The sequence below is a fragment of the Neoarius graeffei genome, chromosome 12, assembly GCF_027579695.1.
Source record: "Neoarius graeffei isolate fNeoGra1 chromosome 12, fNeoGra1.pri, whole genome shotgun sequence".
Classification (NCBI taxonomy): Eukaryota; Metazoa; Chordata; class Actinopteri; order Siluriformes; family Ariidae; genus Neoarius; species Neoarius graeffei.
In genome coordinates this window covers 12,629,378-12,646,771 of record NC_083580.1, presented here as the reverse complement: position 1 = coordinate 12,646,771, position 17,394 = coordinate 12,629,378, and the positions used below count along the sequence as shown (strand labels likewise).

The window sequence follows — 17,394 nt, the reverse complement described above, 5'->3', positions numbered from 1 at the left end:
CTTCCAGACATGCTGTCTGCCCGTGTTAAAAAAAAAATCACCAACAGTAAATTAGTGTCACGACTTCCTTTATCATGCCCGTCAAATTAAAAGCCCTTCAGCCCTTTGACAAGACGCGGCTTTTTTCCCTGCGACCAATCGACCAATGGAATTTTGGTCGGCTAATAATTTTTTGGTCGACCAACGATTAATCGATTGTTTGCCGTCAGGCCTAATTTAGTGCCATCCATCTTTCCTTCAATCCTGACCAGTTTTCCTGTCCCTGCAGATGAAAAACATCCCCACAGCATGATGCTGCCACCACCATGCTTCACTGTAGGAATAGTGTTCTCAGGGTGTTGGGTTTGTGCCACACATGGCATTTCCCATGATGGCCGAAAAGATCAATTTTAGTCTCATTTGACCAGAGAATCTTCTTCCATGTGTTTGGGGAGTCTGCCACATGCTGTTTGGAAAACTCCAAACATGTTTTCTTGTGGTAGGCATGTTGTGTAAATCAAATGGTGCTACCCCCCCAAAAAAAAAAAAAAAATTTTAATTCCAGCTTGTAATGCGACAAAACCAAGGAGGGTGAATACTTTTGTAAGACACTGAAATGCACTTATCAGTGTGAATGGTGAGAAAAATGTGCTAGACTTCATACTAGCTTAATTGGCAGAATGGCAGCACAACCTAAGTGTATGTACTAGCTATGTGTAGTCAGATACACCAACAATTTCTGACTTCCTGCGAAGTTTGATCTTTCTTTGTAATGTCTATAAATATTGGATGAGAGGTTGGTATGGTAAGATAAGCTCAAACCCTGGTTATTCTTCCATTCTTACATAGGGGTTTTTTGTGTCAAATAGTAAATTAGAATTAATTACCATTAGGAACTAAAAGCCGTGAATGAGGAACTGAAGAAACATCAAGACCATATGTTCTTGGCGGATTGGTCCAAGGAATATATTTGAGCCAATCCTTTGGACTGGTTGATTTATCATGTTATATCTAATTTGCATAGAATTGAGAAAATTCAAACATCACTTGTGCTGCTGCTTTGTCGCTTGCCACTGAAATCATGGCTCTGTGTTGCACATCCACAGAAAAAAAATTAATGGCTGCCTCTCGTTTTGCTGTGTGCTGCTTCATTTTCCTTTCTTACATTTCAAGTTCTATAGGTCCTGGGTTCATATTACTACTGAATGGTTTGTTTCTAGAGCTTTATACATGTCATGCAGCAAGTTTCAAATTGTTAGTTGAACCACACATTACCTTTAGTGCGTGATTCGAGGCTGGCCTGGACATGGTCTTGCGTGCTCTGTGTACTGTCACACGTGGAGGCATGTTCATAGCAGTGCCATTTTTAGTCTCATTTTCCAAGCACCCCTCTGCCAGACAAGGCCCTGTGCTTGTGTTAGTCCTTAAAGCTCCCTGGCCCTGGGTTTGGGATGTAGCTGAAAGAGGGAGTGTTTTAGCTGCGTACCCTATGGGCGAAGTCCCCTTAGGGGACCAGTTAGTCCTGTGTTGGGTAGCTGGCGAGTCATCCTGGACCTTAGTGAGAATATATCCATTACTGCCCACTGTGGAGCCGTGAGGAGGATCAGTTTCTGAGAGTCCATTCTCCATGGCATGCGCCTGGGTGGATGACCTTTGGACATCAAGGTCCTGCTGAGCTTTGTCAGACTCTGTGCTCTTAAAGGTCCCATTCAGCTCTTCTGCTGTTTTAGAAAGTTCTACTCGCTTGATCGAGGGCTCCTCAGGCCCTAAAATGACAAAATAACATGTTGTACATGGATACAAAGCAAATAAATGGATCAAATGATGATAATCAGAGTTATTGAGATGAAGAATAAAATCAAAAGCAATTTACCTTCTTCTGCTTCATTGTGTGAGTCTTTCATCGTCTCAGTCTTCATTGGTGCTCTCTCCCCTGTGATCCCTTTGACCAAAGCAGCAGGCTGGGGGAAAAAAAAAGGATAAAAATGGCATAAGGCTAACAAAATACACTCCGTTACCTTTAAAAAAAGAGGCCTGTTGTATCTACACTGTTTTGTAGGTCCTAATAGTCAACATGGTATCAAATTTAGCTGTTATGCCACACATTCCAGGACAATTTGATCCAAATTTTCAGTGCTCAAAATCAAATCCTTTTTTCTGCCCTGATGAACAGTATGAACCGCAACCAAGTATGTGATTAACTCATCATATACACTTCAAAAGCATACAATTTTATCAGTCTGCATGAGACTGAGAAGGGGAAAAACATGGAACATCCTTTGGGGAATATCTCTCAACAACACACCACCACAACAGGGGCTTTGACTGGCTGGCAAAGACTCCATTGGAATACTGAATCCTTTTACAGCTGGGTTATTAAGAAATACACCGAGTGCAAATGATCCTGAGAGATTGGTACAGCCCAAGAGAATTAATCAAGAACATCAGTCCCAAGTGCATGTAAGGGGGGGGGGGGAGGGGGGGGGGGGCAAAACAAAACAGGAAAGAGATGTATTGTGGAAGCATGATTGGCTGTGTTCCTTTGTTTCCTGCTGAAATGTGAGCAAACAGAAAGTGAAGATGTGCTGCTAAAACCAGATCTCCTCAGACCCACCATTAACAATGATCAACTTTCTCTTGCTTTCATTCTACCTTCCTCACACAATCTCCTTTCTTTTTAAGTTGCTCCTGTTGTATTGAATAATTGCATTTGGCCTCTGGCCCAGTTACTGTAGAGAGTCCCAGCTGCTCAGCCAACCCTGCAGCGAGGAAGTGCCTCATCTCCAGAGCTAGTCTGGTTCCTGCCCAAAGTCCTGAATGCACAAATGACAAAACCAGTGCTGCTACTGCAACAAATAGCTCCTTTTTTCACATGCAATGTGCAAGGCCTTTGACCAGAAAACCTGATCTTCCCCATCAATGTGTTCGGTCAAAAATCTTGTAAAAAGACAAAACAGCAGTGCACCTCCTTGATGCCTCAATGTGAATATCTCTCAACAAAAGTGAAGGAAAAGACATACAGGCAAATGGCGTACCAGTGAACAAAGATCTAATTAACACGAACGCCGTCCTGCTGGGATGCAGTGACGCTGAACTTGCCTTGCCCAAACAACTTTAAAAAGAGAGGACATCTAATGCACAAGAGGCAAAGCAATCTGGTGTGTCATGGCTCAGAAATGAGTTTGCCATAACCGGTCTGCTCAACACAGAGCATGGCTTGTTCCCTGTCAGACGGCAGTCAAAATGGTGCAAGCAGATCTACACTGTCCGAGTTCATTGATCAATCCAGGACCATTGAGCAAAGAGGGAATGCATGGACTCTGCAAGAGAAACATACAGGTCACCATTAACAAGATCAGCAATGAGTAAAAATAATATCAAGAAAACCTGAAAAACACTTGCTAAAACTTGCTGTCTTTTCAGGATAGAAGCAGGCAAGTAGCTCCATCTACTGAGGCAACTGCAAAGGAACTAGTTATACAAGCACACATAGCACACTCTTACTCACTCAGTCAGTCAGTCAGTCAGTCACTCACTTGCCAGCCTTCAACATCTACTGTAGTGATTTTCAGCAGCCATGCTGAAAGGAAGGAGGTCAGAAGGTGTAGTAATTACAGCAAAATCCAGGCTCTTCCCCTGGCTGCCCCTCCCCCAGCCATGCCTTTGCTACCCAGGACCTCCTCATCTGATTGGCAGTCACGCTGGCTGCCTTCCACAGGACACAGAAAATGGCTGCCGTTCGTTGGAGCTGCTCTCTCAACAAAGGTCGGTCCCTCTTTCTGTTTCCCTCTCTCACCACAAGGGGAGCCACTTCATAATAAGAGTCCCCCCCACACCCAACCAACCCTGAGAGGTTCTGGTCCATCAAAACCAAAAATGACAACGTGGGAAGCTGTCAAATTGAACCATAAGGTGTTTCTCAGCAAAGGGTGCATCACTTAATCCAAAACGAATCTCTCTTTCAGCAAAATCGAGCTTCCAGTGTGGTCTTGATGTCCTTCCTCTTTAATCGAGAGTTGTGAAGATGGATGCTCCATGAATACCTCTTTTTCCACAGAGACCCAAGTGTTGGCAAACCTGTTTTTTTTTTTTTTTTTTGGTCCATCTTGGTTTCTCTTTGAGCCAAGATATTGCTTTCCCCAAAGGCCTGGTGAATTAGCTCGTATCAGAAAAAAAATAAAAAATATATATATAGATAAAGGGCTGGAAATCAATCCTTGAAAGAATCTGAAACACCAATGCTCCAGAGCTGGTTTTGGTACGTTCATTTAATACTACTGATGTGCAAAACATCCGAGTTCATCAGGCAACCTTGTTGGTTTCCCTTCCTGCATTGTGCATCCTGAATCCTGTCCGTGAAAAACCCTGCACTATTTCTCAAAACAGTGAAAAGATCCATGTTGAATCATAATTCTATTCAGATTGGATTAGTTTAACATGGGGAGGTGGTGTAATGTCATTATCACCAGAATATCTCCGGGATTTTAATCCCTTCTGAAGCAGTCGTGCTAGGAATTTCTGTGGACTGTGTGCTCACACATTTGGTAAAATTACACTGTATACATTCCCTTCAGTAGAAATAACCTTGGGTAACAGTCTATTCATCCTGTCTGAGCTAACATTTGGGTAAAGATTCCAGTACATCTTATGGGAAAAGAGGATTTGCACTTTTCAATCGTCTCTGGTCCAAAAGTTGAGCCAAAACCAAACACTGTCTGAATTTAAAATGGAAAACAATAAAATATAGATAAGGCTTCCAACAAGCACTTATAGTCAAGATTTTAAACTAAGGTATATGGGAGTGTGGTGATTAAAAATAGCAGATCCCGTGTGAATCTGGGGGAAGCCATGGCCTAAAGGTTAGAGAAGCAGCTTTGGGACCAAAAGGTCACTGGTTCGATTCTCTGGACCAGCAGGAGTGGGCTGAAGTGCCCTTGAGCAAGGCACCTGGGTATGTTGTACGTTGCTCTGGATAAAAGCATCTACGAAATGCCAGTAATGTAATGTATATCTAAATAAATAGCACAGTAAATTGACTCAAAGTACACTAAAACTTTAACTGTTTCTAAACTAGTGACCTGGCATACAACAATTTGCACATTCAGGCTTCCACAACAAAATCAGTCTTGAACATGGAGCTAATGACACATTCAAACAGAACTAGCCACACATGGTCCTTCAGACCATACAAAGCACTGAACCAGCCATAACATGAACTCCGTTTGGGTGAAACAAACCTGTAGTTTGGAAAATAGTCACATGTTCAAAAGACATGTAGGGGCTACAAAGAAACTGATATCTACAACTTGAGAATCTGACGCCCAGTACGTCGCAACACTTCCATATTTTAGTTCCATAAATATACGCTAATCCAGATGTTGGTTCTATTTTACATCAACAGCCTGATGTATTGCAACTTTCCGGTATGACGGGCTCAAACCTGAGCTTAACTCGAGAATTTCCTTATCAGCACATTCCTATTGCTTATATTACGACATCAGTGGAGCGCCACAGCTGATCTCATCTCAGTTTCAAAGAAAAGACCCCAATCCAAAAACAGTGCTACTTCAGGGATGAACTTTGCTCTCCGCAAAACACAAACAATGGACTACTATGGTTTCATTTGGGCAATCTCAGGATTTTATTTCGTATAGCAGAAGTAAGAAAGAATAAGCTTGGCTCTGTTAGATCATCAAAACCTGAAAAACATTGCCTTGCCTAGTGCTGTTCTTCTTCCCAAGCCCTCCCCCTACAGGCCAGAGAGAGATCATTTCCAATGGAGGACAGGAGAAGGAGGGAAGGGCCTCTGCTCCCAACCGCCATTTCGTAACATAATTATTTACTGATACAAAAGGACACAGTGGATTTTTCTATGGCAGAAGGAACGTGTGGGTATAATTTGTGCAAATAGAGGATCATCTATCAATTCTGATCGACTCCCCATTGTGTCAAGTGTTTTTGGAAGGGGGTGAGGGGGGGGAAGAGGCATACATTTTTAGCTATACAAATTAACCTAATTGTACAGATTAGAAACGAGGCCACATGTTGGAATACTTGAGATGCCTGTTTGGCATTACCCTTTGTCCTCACCTAATGGACGAGTGAATTTGAACAACATGCTGTTGCTCCAAAAATAAAAACAGCTCAAGTTTCAAATGCTGGGGCAACACAAGCCACTTTTCAGTCTTCCAGGTGAACACATTTTTTTTTTAAACATTTCTAAACTATATTAAACAATATATTTTTTTTTCATTTTCTTATTGTTCCAGTTGAGACTTTGGAATATGGTCGTGTCTTATTTCTTGCACGGACATTAATGAAGAGGGTCAAATCCAAATACAACTCTGATCAACTTCCTTACACCAAAGAAACACAAAGCTAAATGCTAGTGTAGAATTGAGCATGGGCGGCACGGTGGTGTAGTGGTTAGCGCCGTCGCCTCACAGCAAGAAGGTCCGGGTTCGAGCCCCGTGGCCTGCGAGGGCCTTTCTGTGTGGAGTTTGCATGTTCTCCCCGTGTCCGCATGGGTTTCCTCCGGGTGCTCCGGTTTCCCCCACAGTCCAAAGACATGCAGGTTAGGTTAACTGGTGGCTCTAAATTGACCGTAGGTGTGAATGTGAGTGTGAATGGTTGTCTGTGTCTATGTGTCAGCCCTGTGATGACCTGGCGACTTGTCCAGGGTGTACCCCGCCTTTCGCCCGTAGTCAGCTGGGATAGGCTCCAGCTTGCCTGCGACCCTGTAGAACAGGATAAAGCGGCTAGAGATAATGAGATGAGATGAGAATTGGGCATGTGGGGACACCTTTAAAGAGAATTCAAAATATTTCAACAGTATAAATCGTGAAATTATCCAACAACGACCTTCAGCAGACTTACACAAAGTTGGTCATTTTTCAAAAATTAAGACAAGCTCACAAAAAGACCACCTGTTGGCCATCCAGTGATAAAGAATGATGACTTAGCATGTGAGACAATGCAAAGACATTTGCATCATGTAAGGCACACAGTCATGCATGTCATCAACAACACAATCGCTATGTAAAAAAAAGGGCCATATTTGCAAAGATATCTCCAGTACTGATGTAAAACAATCTTTACCACAGTCCACGACTGTGGACCTGGAGCTCTGCATTCTTTCCTCATCTCAATGGTTCCTCCAACAAAGTACCAGAACACTGACCAGACTAATCAGGGTCAAAAATAAGATCTGTTTCATGCTCTTCAGCAAAGACAAAGCCTCTTTGTTCTCTTTCTTTTGCAAGCAGTTTTCCAAAAATAATTTAAAAAAAACCCAACAAGAACAATCAAAGTCAATAAACCACCACCAAAAAACAGCATCCGTCTTTTGTGTTCAGCATGCCATTATTTTATTTAACCTTGGCCTGGCTAGCTCAACAGGCCCCAACCTGCACGAATCAATTATCTTCTTTCAAACAGCATGGCATATCTGCAACCATTTCTCTCCTTTTTTTCCAACATTCTTGTGGCAATCATGAGTCATCGGGGAAAAGGAAACGCAGGAAATAAAAGAGAACGTTCTCAACTAATGAACAAAAGACAGCATGCATTTTAAACTAAGAGATTGTCTTCTTCAAGACTTCAGAGAGCAGACCATTCGTCTTCTTTGCCTCGCATTTAACACAAAACCTAATTAAGCACTCCTTAAACCAGACTGTGCTAATCCACTGGGTTCTTCCTTTGCAAATGCCCAAGCTGCCAACATTTAAGCCATGCCATCTGACTACTCATACAGCTCTGTACCAGAATTAAAGGCAACCACATTTAGCTTCAATCTCTGTGAGCCACTGGTAAGAGACCTAGTGGTCTCTAGTTCAATCCTTGGACCAGACCAGTGCATGACTCAATCTGAAGTCTGTCACAAGAGAGCTCCCCCTCTAGCTAGCACTCTCCAATGGTCTGAATATGAATGGAGGGATAAAAGGCAGATGGTGGAAAAAAGCACAGCCTAAAACCAACAAATACTCAAAGCCAGCAAGGATAGAGGCCTGAGGTCTTGTTCCTTTGTAAAGGGTCCTCTTCCAGGAGCATCATACCTGCTTTCTACCGAGGGCCTCCATTAAGGCTGAGCGAGAGCTTCGAACAGATTGTTCTTCTCTTTTTTTTTCTTTCCCCCACCTTCTCCTGTATACAGACATTCACCCAGCTTGCTGGTCATGTGACCTAGCAGCTCCCTCTGTTGGCCAGCTTTACTAAAGCTCCAACCGAGCATGCTCAGTCAGTTCGAATTTCAATGTTTATTTAATTCTTCTTAAAGGAGGTCACCAATGAAAGCAAGCTGCCATTTTGTTTGGCTGGCAAAAAATATATATATAGCAGATGTATGAGGAGGCAAAAGGGACGTCATGTCCAACAACAGCAAGCAGAACCAAGAGTGTGAGCTATCCTTAATCTGATCTGGTCTACCCAGAGGTCTTTATCTCTGCTGAGCCTGAGGAGGGCAGGGCTGTCACGAGAGACTTGTGCTCAAGGCCAAAACTGAGAATGATTTGAACATTTACAACAGTGAAAAATGGGAGCTGCTGATAGACTGACTAGCCCGACTAATCCAAGCCTTTGTCTTCTACACAGCCAAGAGGGATCCATCCTGTATCTTTGGACCAAGCATTAACTAAAAGTAACTCTCGACTTGGGTCATTTCTACTCGGTGGTATTAAACTGAATGTGTCTCAGGATTATAAATAAAATTGAATTTTAAAAAAACCCTCAAAGCAAAACAACCTCAAATGCATTTTAGAAGCTTTTCCAAGTGTAGGGTAAAGCAGGATTAATCTCAAGGCAATCAGAGTACTGGTTCTAGTTTCCTGAATTGGTACAGTATGTTGTTCTAATCCTGCTTACACTATAGAATTTAAAAATGTATATTATCTATATACCCATTTTTTCAAAACCAGGAAACAATCCAAACTAAAATGGCTATTAAAAAGCTTCAAAACATGTTAATCATGCAGGCCATCATCATTCTAGATCATTAGAAGTCCAACAATTGCTTTGTTTTTTTACTACAACACCTCTAGATGACTAAGCTCACCACTGGAGCATGCTCAGAAGTCGTCCACCCCCAACCTCCCCCCCCCATTAGCCATTTTGAATTCACGTCAGATTCCCAGGCAAAGCGCTACCCTGCATCAGAGCCACTAGTCTTCTTGAGATTACATGTAAACTGTAGTGAATGCACTACCCACGTCACATTTACCTAAAGAAAGCAAAAAAAAAAGCTGAATCTTCAGTTTCATGCCTACCATTCCATGCACAAATCCTTCTGCTTGACTGGCTGTACGGCAAGAGGCAGACACAGAGCCACAAAAGGGATACAGCAGGGGAGAGCAGTTGAGAGAGAACGAACAGGAAGAGGAGAAACGGCGCTCTTCACTACCCCAATAAGCCTTTTCCAATAAAGTAACCACAGCAAAGTAGCCATGTACAACACACAACTTACGAAAATGAAAACAGACCTGTCCATGCATGCAAGAGACAGCCAAAGCCTTCACTTATCAGCAAAACCTTCAACTCTGAGCTTCCTCTGAACTCAATCTTCAATCCAGGAGGCAGGGATAATAATCTACCATAATAGAATCAGCTACTTTTCCAACCATTTATTACTTGTGGAGGGGAAAAACAAGAAGGTCTAGCTGTCCAAGTCTTGAGACACCATTTGAACAAATCTAACTGTTTGTTTGAAGGAACAACAACAACAACGGCATTGTGAACAAGCCCCCTTTCAACCCACACCTTCATTAGAAGGCTGCAGAGAGAAAATGAGTGCCAAAGATATGCCACCTTTTTCTTCCTCATAGCTGCATAAGATATGCAGCCATGCCTGGTAAACATCAGAAAGGGTTTGATCTGCAGATCTCACAGCCGACCATGCAAGAAACCACTATGAAAAACCCTTGTTCCTTTTCTAGCAGGGTCACAGGAAGTACGAGAGAATATCTGGTAGAGCCTGCAAAGAGCCTCTGTCCAACAACTGCCAGGAAGGCCTTCTGATCAGCTTCTGTACCCATGCACACTGACGAATCAGTCATCTGTAATCAAATAGAATAGAAATCCAAAATCACAATGAAAAATGAGAAGTTGCATTGAAAAAGACAGAGAAACAGAGAAAGAGAGAGAGAGAGGAAAAAGCAACCTAAGATAGACCTTGGCCTATTTTTTTTCGGGAATCAAATAAATGATCAGCCGGATATCTGGCAATGGCTTTCCCAAAAGAGAGTCAGCAAAATAGAGAAGCTGATAATAATCCTGCTATTTTATGTTGAGCCCTCCAGCAACATGGCAATACCTGGCATAGCCTGTGGGTCTCCATTGATGGGGGAAGAGGAGGAAGAGGGCGAGAGTAAAGCTCCACTGACTAAAGTCTAGCTTCCCGCACAAGCACCGTCCCTTCTCAGGTCACATGACCAACTCTCTGTAGAAAGCATTGACATGGCGCTCTCTGGGCATGCTCAGTTGGAGCTCTGCTGGTCTTCACGAAGAAGGAAGAGCAGGAAAGAAGAAGAAAAAAAACCACAACACTGCAGCCATTTTCATGGAATGGCATGTGGATCCAGTGGTGGTGGGAACAGAACGCAGGCTGAAACTGATCTCAGATTGTATGCCGAGTGAAAAATACTTTGTGAACATCTAATTTATGGCTAAAAGGAAAAGAGGCCCAGCATGCCAAATAAAGATTCATGCCTGTGCTTAAGCATGGGGTAGTGCACAAACACCAGTGCTGGCTTCAAACTAAGTTTCTATTGTAAAAATGCAATTCGCATTTGGCAACTGTCAAAACATGACATGTGTCAAAGTTTTGTGTTCTCTGATAAAGAAATGAGCTGATTTAATTTTGTCCAGGCCCAATTGTTCTCCAAAAAGATCAGCAAGAATACATTAGATTTTTATTGTTAGACATCTTTAGTTATTTTATATTATTATACATACAGGACACTTTTCCAGGCAATAAAAACGTGTTCTATTCCCTTCTCGTGGGTTCCATTCATTTGATTTGATAGCATACAATATTGTTAGCATATCGCTTATTCTACATGTATTACATCACTCTACCCAATGGTGAACGAGCGTTGAATATGGTTTATGAAATTGCACAGTTGTCAAGACAACATGACGTCACACGTCAGAGACGTAAAACTTCTGCGCTCGCTAGTGACTGACAATTTGTAAACAAACATGGTCGCCAGGTTTGCTTACTTAAATATGGAAGATTTTGAGAGAATTTTGGCTGCCAGGTTGCACCGTTGTGTGTAGCTGTCGATGTTGATTTTAAAAGTAACTAATTACACAGGAAAAAATTAATAATAATAATAATAATAATAATCGGCTTGACTGTGCTAGCATTGGTCTTCACGAACACTATACTGGCTGGAAGGTAACTGGACTGCCGCACTAACAGCACTGAGTCGGGGGGGGGGAACTAGCGTTGGCCTTCGCAAACACTCCTGCTCGATGCTACACTGGCTGAAAGGTGACTGCTCTGCAGCGCTAATAACGCCGAGACATGGGTAAGCTAGCATTGGCCTTCGCTAACACTAGTGATGAATGCTACACCAGCTGGAAGGTGACTGCACTGCTACACTAACAGCACCGAGTCATGGGTAAGCTAGCGTTGGCCTTCACTAACACTAGTGATGAATGCTACACCGGCTGGAAGGTTACTGCACTGCTATGCTAACAGCACCGAGTCACAGGTAAGCTAGCGTTGGCCTTCGCTAACACTAGTGATAAATGCTACACCAGCTGGAAGGTGACTGCACTGCTATGCTAACAGCACCGAGTCACGGGTAAGCTCACATTGGCCTTCGCTAACACTAGTGATGAATGCTACACTGGCTGGAAGGTGACTGCACTGCTACGCTAACAGCACCGAGTCACAGGTAAGCTCACATTGGCCTTCAAGAATGCTGATATGAAGAGTCTTCGAGTCGTTCAGTATCATGCTAGCTGAATGGAATATATCTGATATACCGCTCAATGCCAGCCAGTATTATTTAAATACGTTACAATAAAAAGTGCATCACATTTACAATCCAGTTTATTTTAAATATGGAGGTAAATTAAACAATCTTGATGCCATTTATGGACTTCCCACATCACACATAATAATAAGAGACCTAATTAAACAAGGAATGGTGATAAATTTAATACCTAACTGTTCAAATTTTTACACTTGTTCGCCAAGGCAATGGGTCCCCAAAGCTGGAGCTAATCATCTCTACCATAGTAGCAAAACTCTATATTAGACCAGGTTCAACTTGGACCTTTTCTTTTTCTTGAATTTTGGTACAACTTGGCATAAATTGCCACTTTTACAAATAAACACCAATAAACTGTAACCTTTGTCACCCATTTGTTCATTAGGTCCGCTACATTCATCTACAAATTTTATCAATATGGAAGACAGTGAACAGAAACACTAGATGAACAGAAACGGCCTTCCTCCTGAATTCTGATTAAACAGAACTACTGTATTGGGTACCAAGTCTACGCACAATAAGATCACTGATTTCTACCTCGAAGTTAATAGCTACTCGAACCCCCCCCCAACAGGGGACTGGTTCCGTTCTGATTCGCGCACCAAATTTTGAACCATTCAGAGCATTTCAACCAAAAATACATTGGTTCAGAACCTGAAAAGTTGGTTCCCAGTTTGAACCAAAATATAGAGGTTTTTCCAGCGCAAAACGTGATGACACCAGTGGTTGTCATTATTTTGGAGAGGAAGCAAAGCGCAGTACTGGAAAACGCAATGTTAAAGGATACATCTTCAGGAAAAAAAAAAAATTGACCGAAAACAAAATATCTGCAATAACAAAACAAAAGCTTGCAGGTAATCAATGTACACCGCCATCCTGAGGCTACTGTTTACTCCTTTTGTGCACTGCGCAAACCCTCCATTCAGGACGCATCCTTGATTACAATGGTTCTGGTCAAAATCATTGAAATGTGGGTCGGTTCGCTAGCTGGCACCAAGGTTCAAAGAATCCTGAATGGAGCCAGTTCAAGAACTGGTTGGTCAAAAAGGGGTAAAAGCAAAGGCTATAATCAAGGACCTTGGTGTAATCCAAGACACTGGTTTACTGTTCGATTCCGAAGTACATAGCATTTATAAAACTGAATATTAGCATTTGAGAATGATAGCCAAAATAAGATGAGAGACTTCTACCATACGCAAGCATCAACAAATTCTAAATATAGTAGACCACATCCTCACCAGGAACATTAGATCAGAGTCTTATTCAAGCTATATTTGTTGTCTATTGGCCCTTTTCCACTACCCTTTTTCAGCTCACTTCAGCCCGACACGGCTCGCGTTTCGACTACCAAAGAACAGCATGACTCAGCTCGCTTCAGCCCTGCTTAGCCCCTAAAACTCGCACCGTTTTGGAGTGGGGCTGAAGCGAGCCAAAGCGAGCCGAGTGAGGCTGGGGGCGTGAGCAGACACTCCCCTGTGCACAGATTGGTGAGGAGGAGTGTCCTCACATGCCCACACACGCCCCGCGAGCACACTGGGATCTGTAAACACTGTAAACCCGGAAGAAGAAGAATTACGAGAATTTCTGAAGCCTTATGCGCCTCGCCTCATCTATACGCTCTTGCCAGTATCTGTTGGCATTGTCGGTGACAACAAGCCACAGCACCAAGACCAGCAACACTAACGACTCCATGTTTATTGTTTACTATTCGGGTCGTGAGACTACCGCTTAAAAGCTCACTGATGTCACTGTTTGCGCTGCTTAACGACATCACGTGACGTCCACCCACTTTCGCTAACTCCACCCAATGTGTCCACCCACTTCCAGCCAGCATGGTTCAGCGCGGTTGTAGTCGAAATGCAACTCCAACAGCCCCGCTCAGCTCGACTCACCCCAACTCAGCACGGCACAGCTCAGCCCAACTCAGCCGCGTTGGTAGTGGAAAAGCGGCATATGAGGTTCCACACTGACTATAACAGCCTGCTTATGACATTTAAGGCTCGACACAAATCTGCTCTGGCATCTCTTGTTGATCTCCTGAAGCAGTAGAACCAAGCACTGCACTTAGCTGTAGTGGACCTATTGCTAATTGTAATTAAAAAAAATTAGTATTTCTGCTAATATTCTGACATCTCTCTGTATTAAGATACATTAGTCAAGACAATGTGAAAGGGTGGCATGGTGGTGCAGTGGTTAGCAAGAAGCAAGAAGGTTCCAGGTTTGAATCTCACAGCCGATGGGGGGCCTTTCTGTGTGGAGTTTGCATGTTCTCCCTGTGTCTACGTGGGTTTCCGCCGGGTGCTCCGGTTTCCCCTCACAGTTTAAAAACATGCAGATTAAGTAAAATACCCAGCCACTGGGTTTGTACAAGCCAGTGCATACTTTGTGCTGATCCCAAGCCCGAATAGATCAGGAAGGGTTGTGTCAGGAAGGGCATCTGGTGTAGAATCTATGTCAAATCAAACATGTGGGAACAGATCCGCTGTGGTGACCCCTAACGTACGGGAGCAGCCAAAAGAAGAAAAAAGTCAAAACAATGTGGAAACATTTTTAACTGTTATTTTATAAGCTGGGCGGCACGGTGGTGTAGTGGTTAGCGCTGTCGCCTCACAGCAAGAAGGTCTGGGTTCGAGCCCTGTGGCCGACGAGGGCCTTTCTGTGCAGAGTTTGCATGTTCTCCCCGTGTCCGCGTGGGTTTCCTCCGGGTGCTCCGGTTTCCCCCACAGTCCAAAGACATGCAGGTTAGGTTAACTGGTGACTCTAAATTGACCGTAGGTGTGAATGTGAGTGTGAATGGTTGTCTGTGTCCATGCGTCAGCCCTGTGATGACCTGGCGACTTGTCCACGGTGTACCCCGCCTTTCGCCCGTAGTCAGCTGGGATAGGCTCCAGCTTGCCTGCGACCCTGTAGAACAGGATAAAGCGGCAAGAGATAACGAGATGAGATTTTATAACCTTGCCTTGACTGTCTGCCTGAAAAGGTCATGTTTGGTAAGGAGCATAAAGATGTCCAAAACCTTGCTAGCTAAGTCAGTCCTTTTTGCTAGCCTTTTTAACAATTGGATCAAGTTGTTACAGGGCTTTCCACAGAAAAAAATATCAGAGTGGTGCTACTGATGTAGAGTCCAGCCTGTAAGGGCTGGCCCGGACCGGAAGGCTGCTGGGGGGGCCCCGGGAGCATGCTCCCCAGGAAAATTTTGAAATTAGAGACTTCAAATGGGCGGCATGGTGGTGTAATGGTTAGCACAGTCACCTCACAGCAAGAACGTTCTAGGTTTGAGCCCAGTGGCCGACGGGGGCCTTTCTGTCTGGAGTTTGCATGTTCTCCCCGTGTCTGTGTGGGTTTCTTCCAGGTGCTCTGGTTTCCCCCACAGTCCAAAGACATGCAGGTTAAGTTAACTGGTGGCTCTTAGGCTACATCTACACGACAACGAGATTTTTTAAAAAAAAATATCGCGTCCACATGGGCAACAGATCAGTAAAATATCAGGTACATATGGCAACGCAACGCTTGCTGAAAACGATGCAATACACATGCCACACCTCTACGTGCACTGTAAGACGGTCCCATCAGAGACACCAGAACAATAGAAGTAGTAGACGCATGCGCATAAACCCCTTCTTCTGTAGCATCAGCCACATAAAGTTTTGATTATTAATCAGTAGCGTAAAACGAAAGACACGGAAAGAGGAATGAATGGGGGTAGATGGAAGCCGGTACGCCAACATTCTGATATCCTCCAGAATTCTTTAATGGTCCGGAATAAATTGAATGCTACACGTTGATGGATTACTTTGTTCTTCTACGCCCTTTTTGAGGAATGTATTGTCGGACTTAAACCAACATCTGAAGAGGTGAGATTGCTCCTTTTTTTTCCCCTATTTTTGCTGGCGGGATTGTTTTTGTTTTTGGAAAGCAGTGAAAATATTTTGTAAGTGCGTTTCATGAACCAAGTTATAGGATTTGTTGACAACTCACATCGAGTTCGTTACACTTCTACCCGGCGTGAAGCACTGACAGTCATGTGGTTGTGACGTCATCGTAAACAAATCCGTTCTACTCATCCAGACGACTTCGCAACGGCGCCGTTGCCAGATTTTTCCACTCTGGAACCCGTTCTCAAAAGATTTCATTTTGGGGCACCCAAAACGCTAGTGCCGTGTGGACGCCAGGCCGAAACGATAAACAATTTTATCAGATTCACCTGAATCCGTTGCCGTGTGGACAGGGCCTTAGTTTACCACTGGTGTGAATGCGAGTGTGAATGGTTGTCTGTCTCTACGTGTCAGCCCTGCAATGATTTGGTGACTTGTCCAGGGTGTACCCTGCCTCTTGCCCATAGTCAGCTGGGATAGGCTCCAGCTTGCCTGCAGCCCTGCACAGGGTAAAAGGTTACAGATAATGGATGGATGCATGGATGGGACTTCAAACGGTGCATTCTGGTGGCATCTGGGGCTGATTTCGGCACAATTCAACATAATTAAATTTTCTGTGTTTTACCTTGTCAAATATGCAAGGGGCAAAATTTAAAGGGGGAAATCAGATTTGAAATGAAAACGCTTTATAGCACACCTATTCATTTTACAATTCCAGGATGCCAGGAACAAAATCGAGGTCAAATCACGCAACAACGCCATCTAGCGACCAACACCTAGAACGTGATTTTATGTATGGTTGTGAATGGCTGTCAACGCACACAGCGAAACCATTTATTTTCACTTCTGAGTTGAGTACCAAGATCGTCTACACCTATATAGTACAATATCTTCCTATTTCTATAGTATTTACTCATTTTCAAAGGGGAATAAGAGATATTTAGGTACGGAAAGTACTCTGCATTGTTCAGTTTATGGTATTGATTTTTTTTTTGGTGTGCAAGTGACAGCGTGGTGCTGATGTCACACAGCGCCACGTATCCACACTTTGGGGAAAGCCCCGTGTTAGATAGCTATGTGCCATAGCAAAACAAACATGTCTAATCAATTCAGTTTGTCATGAGATACCAGCTGTCAATATGTCCAGAATGCTTCAATACCATCAAATCATCATCAAAACATAGAAGAGCACTTGTACAGACAACAAATACAATTTTTAAATATCTTTAAAATGACCTAACAAACAAAAAGACAGCAATACCAAGAAAGTTAGTCAACAGATCAGAACTTACTGAATGAGTCAGTGATGATTTCCCCATCAACGGTAGCATAGAAATATATGCATCAGTGGAGTGAAGAGATGACAGTGGAGGTAGATTAGGTTATAAATATTAAGATAGGCTCAGGGTCTTTCTGTTGAACTACAATGAAACCTTTAAAATGTAATTACTCGGGGCTGGTAAGAGATTGTTTCAGTATCAGGCTGCAGGAAATGAGGCCTTTATGCCGGGATCCGATGACACACGTTTTATCTTTAACAATGGTCA

The 17,394-nt window shown here is 43.3% G+C and overlaps 1 protein-coding gene across 1 annotated transcript in view; it reads right to left on the bottom strand.

The window, feature by feature from the left end:
* Positions 1-8,209, bottom strand: part of ehmt1b (euchromatic histone-lysine N-methyltransferase 1b) — a 66,045-nt gene extending 57,836 nt beyond the window's left edge. Inside the window, 5 exon segments of the mRNA XM_060935525.1 lie at positions 1,255-1,745; positions 1,853-1,940; positions 8,034-8,073; positions 8,075-8,112; positions 8,114-8,209. Coding sequence (XP_060791508.1) covers positions 1,255-1,745; positions 1,853-1,940; positions 8,034-8,073; positions 8,075-8,112; positions 8,114-8,209 — 753 coding nt within the window.
* Positions 8,210-17,394: the final 9,185 nt, after the last annotated feature.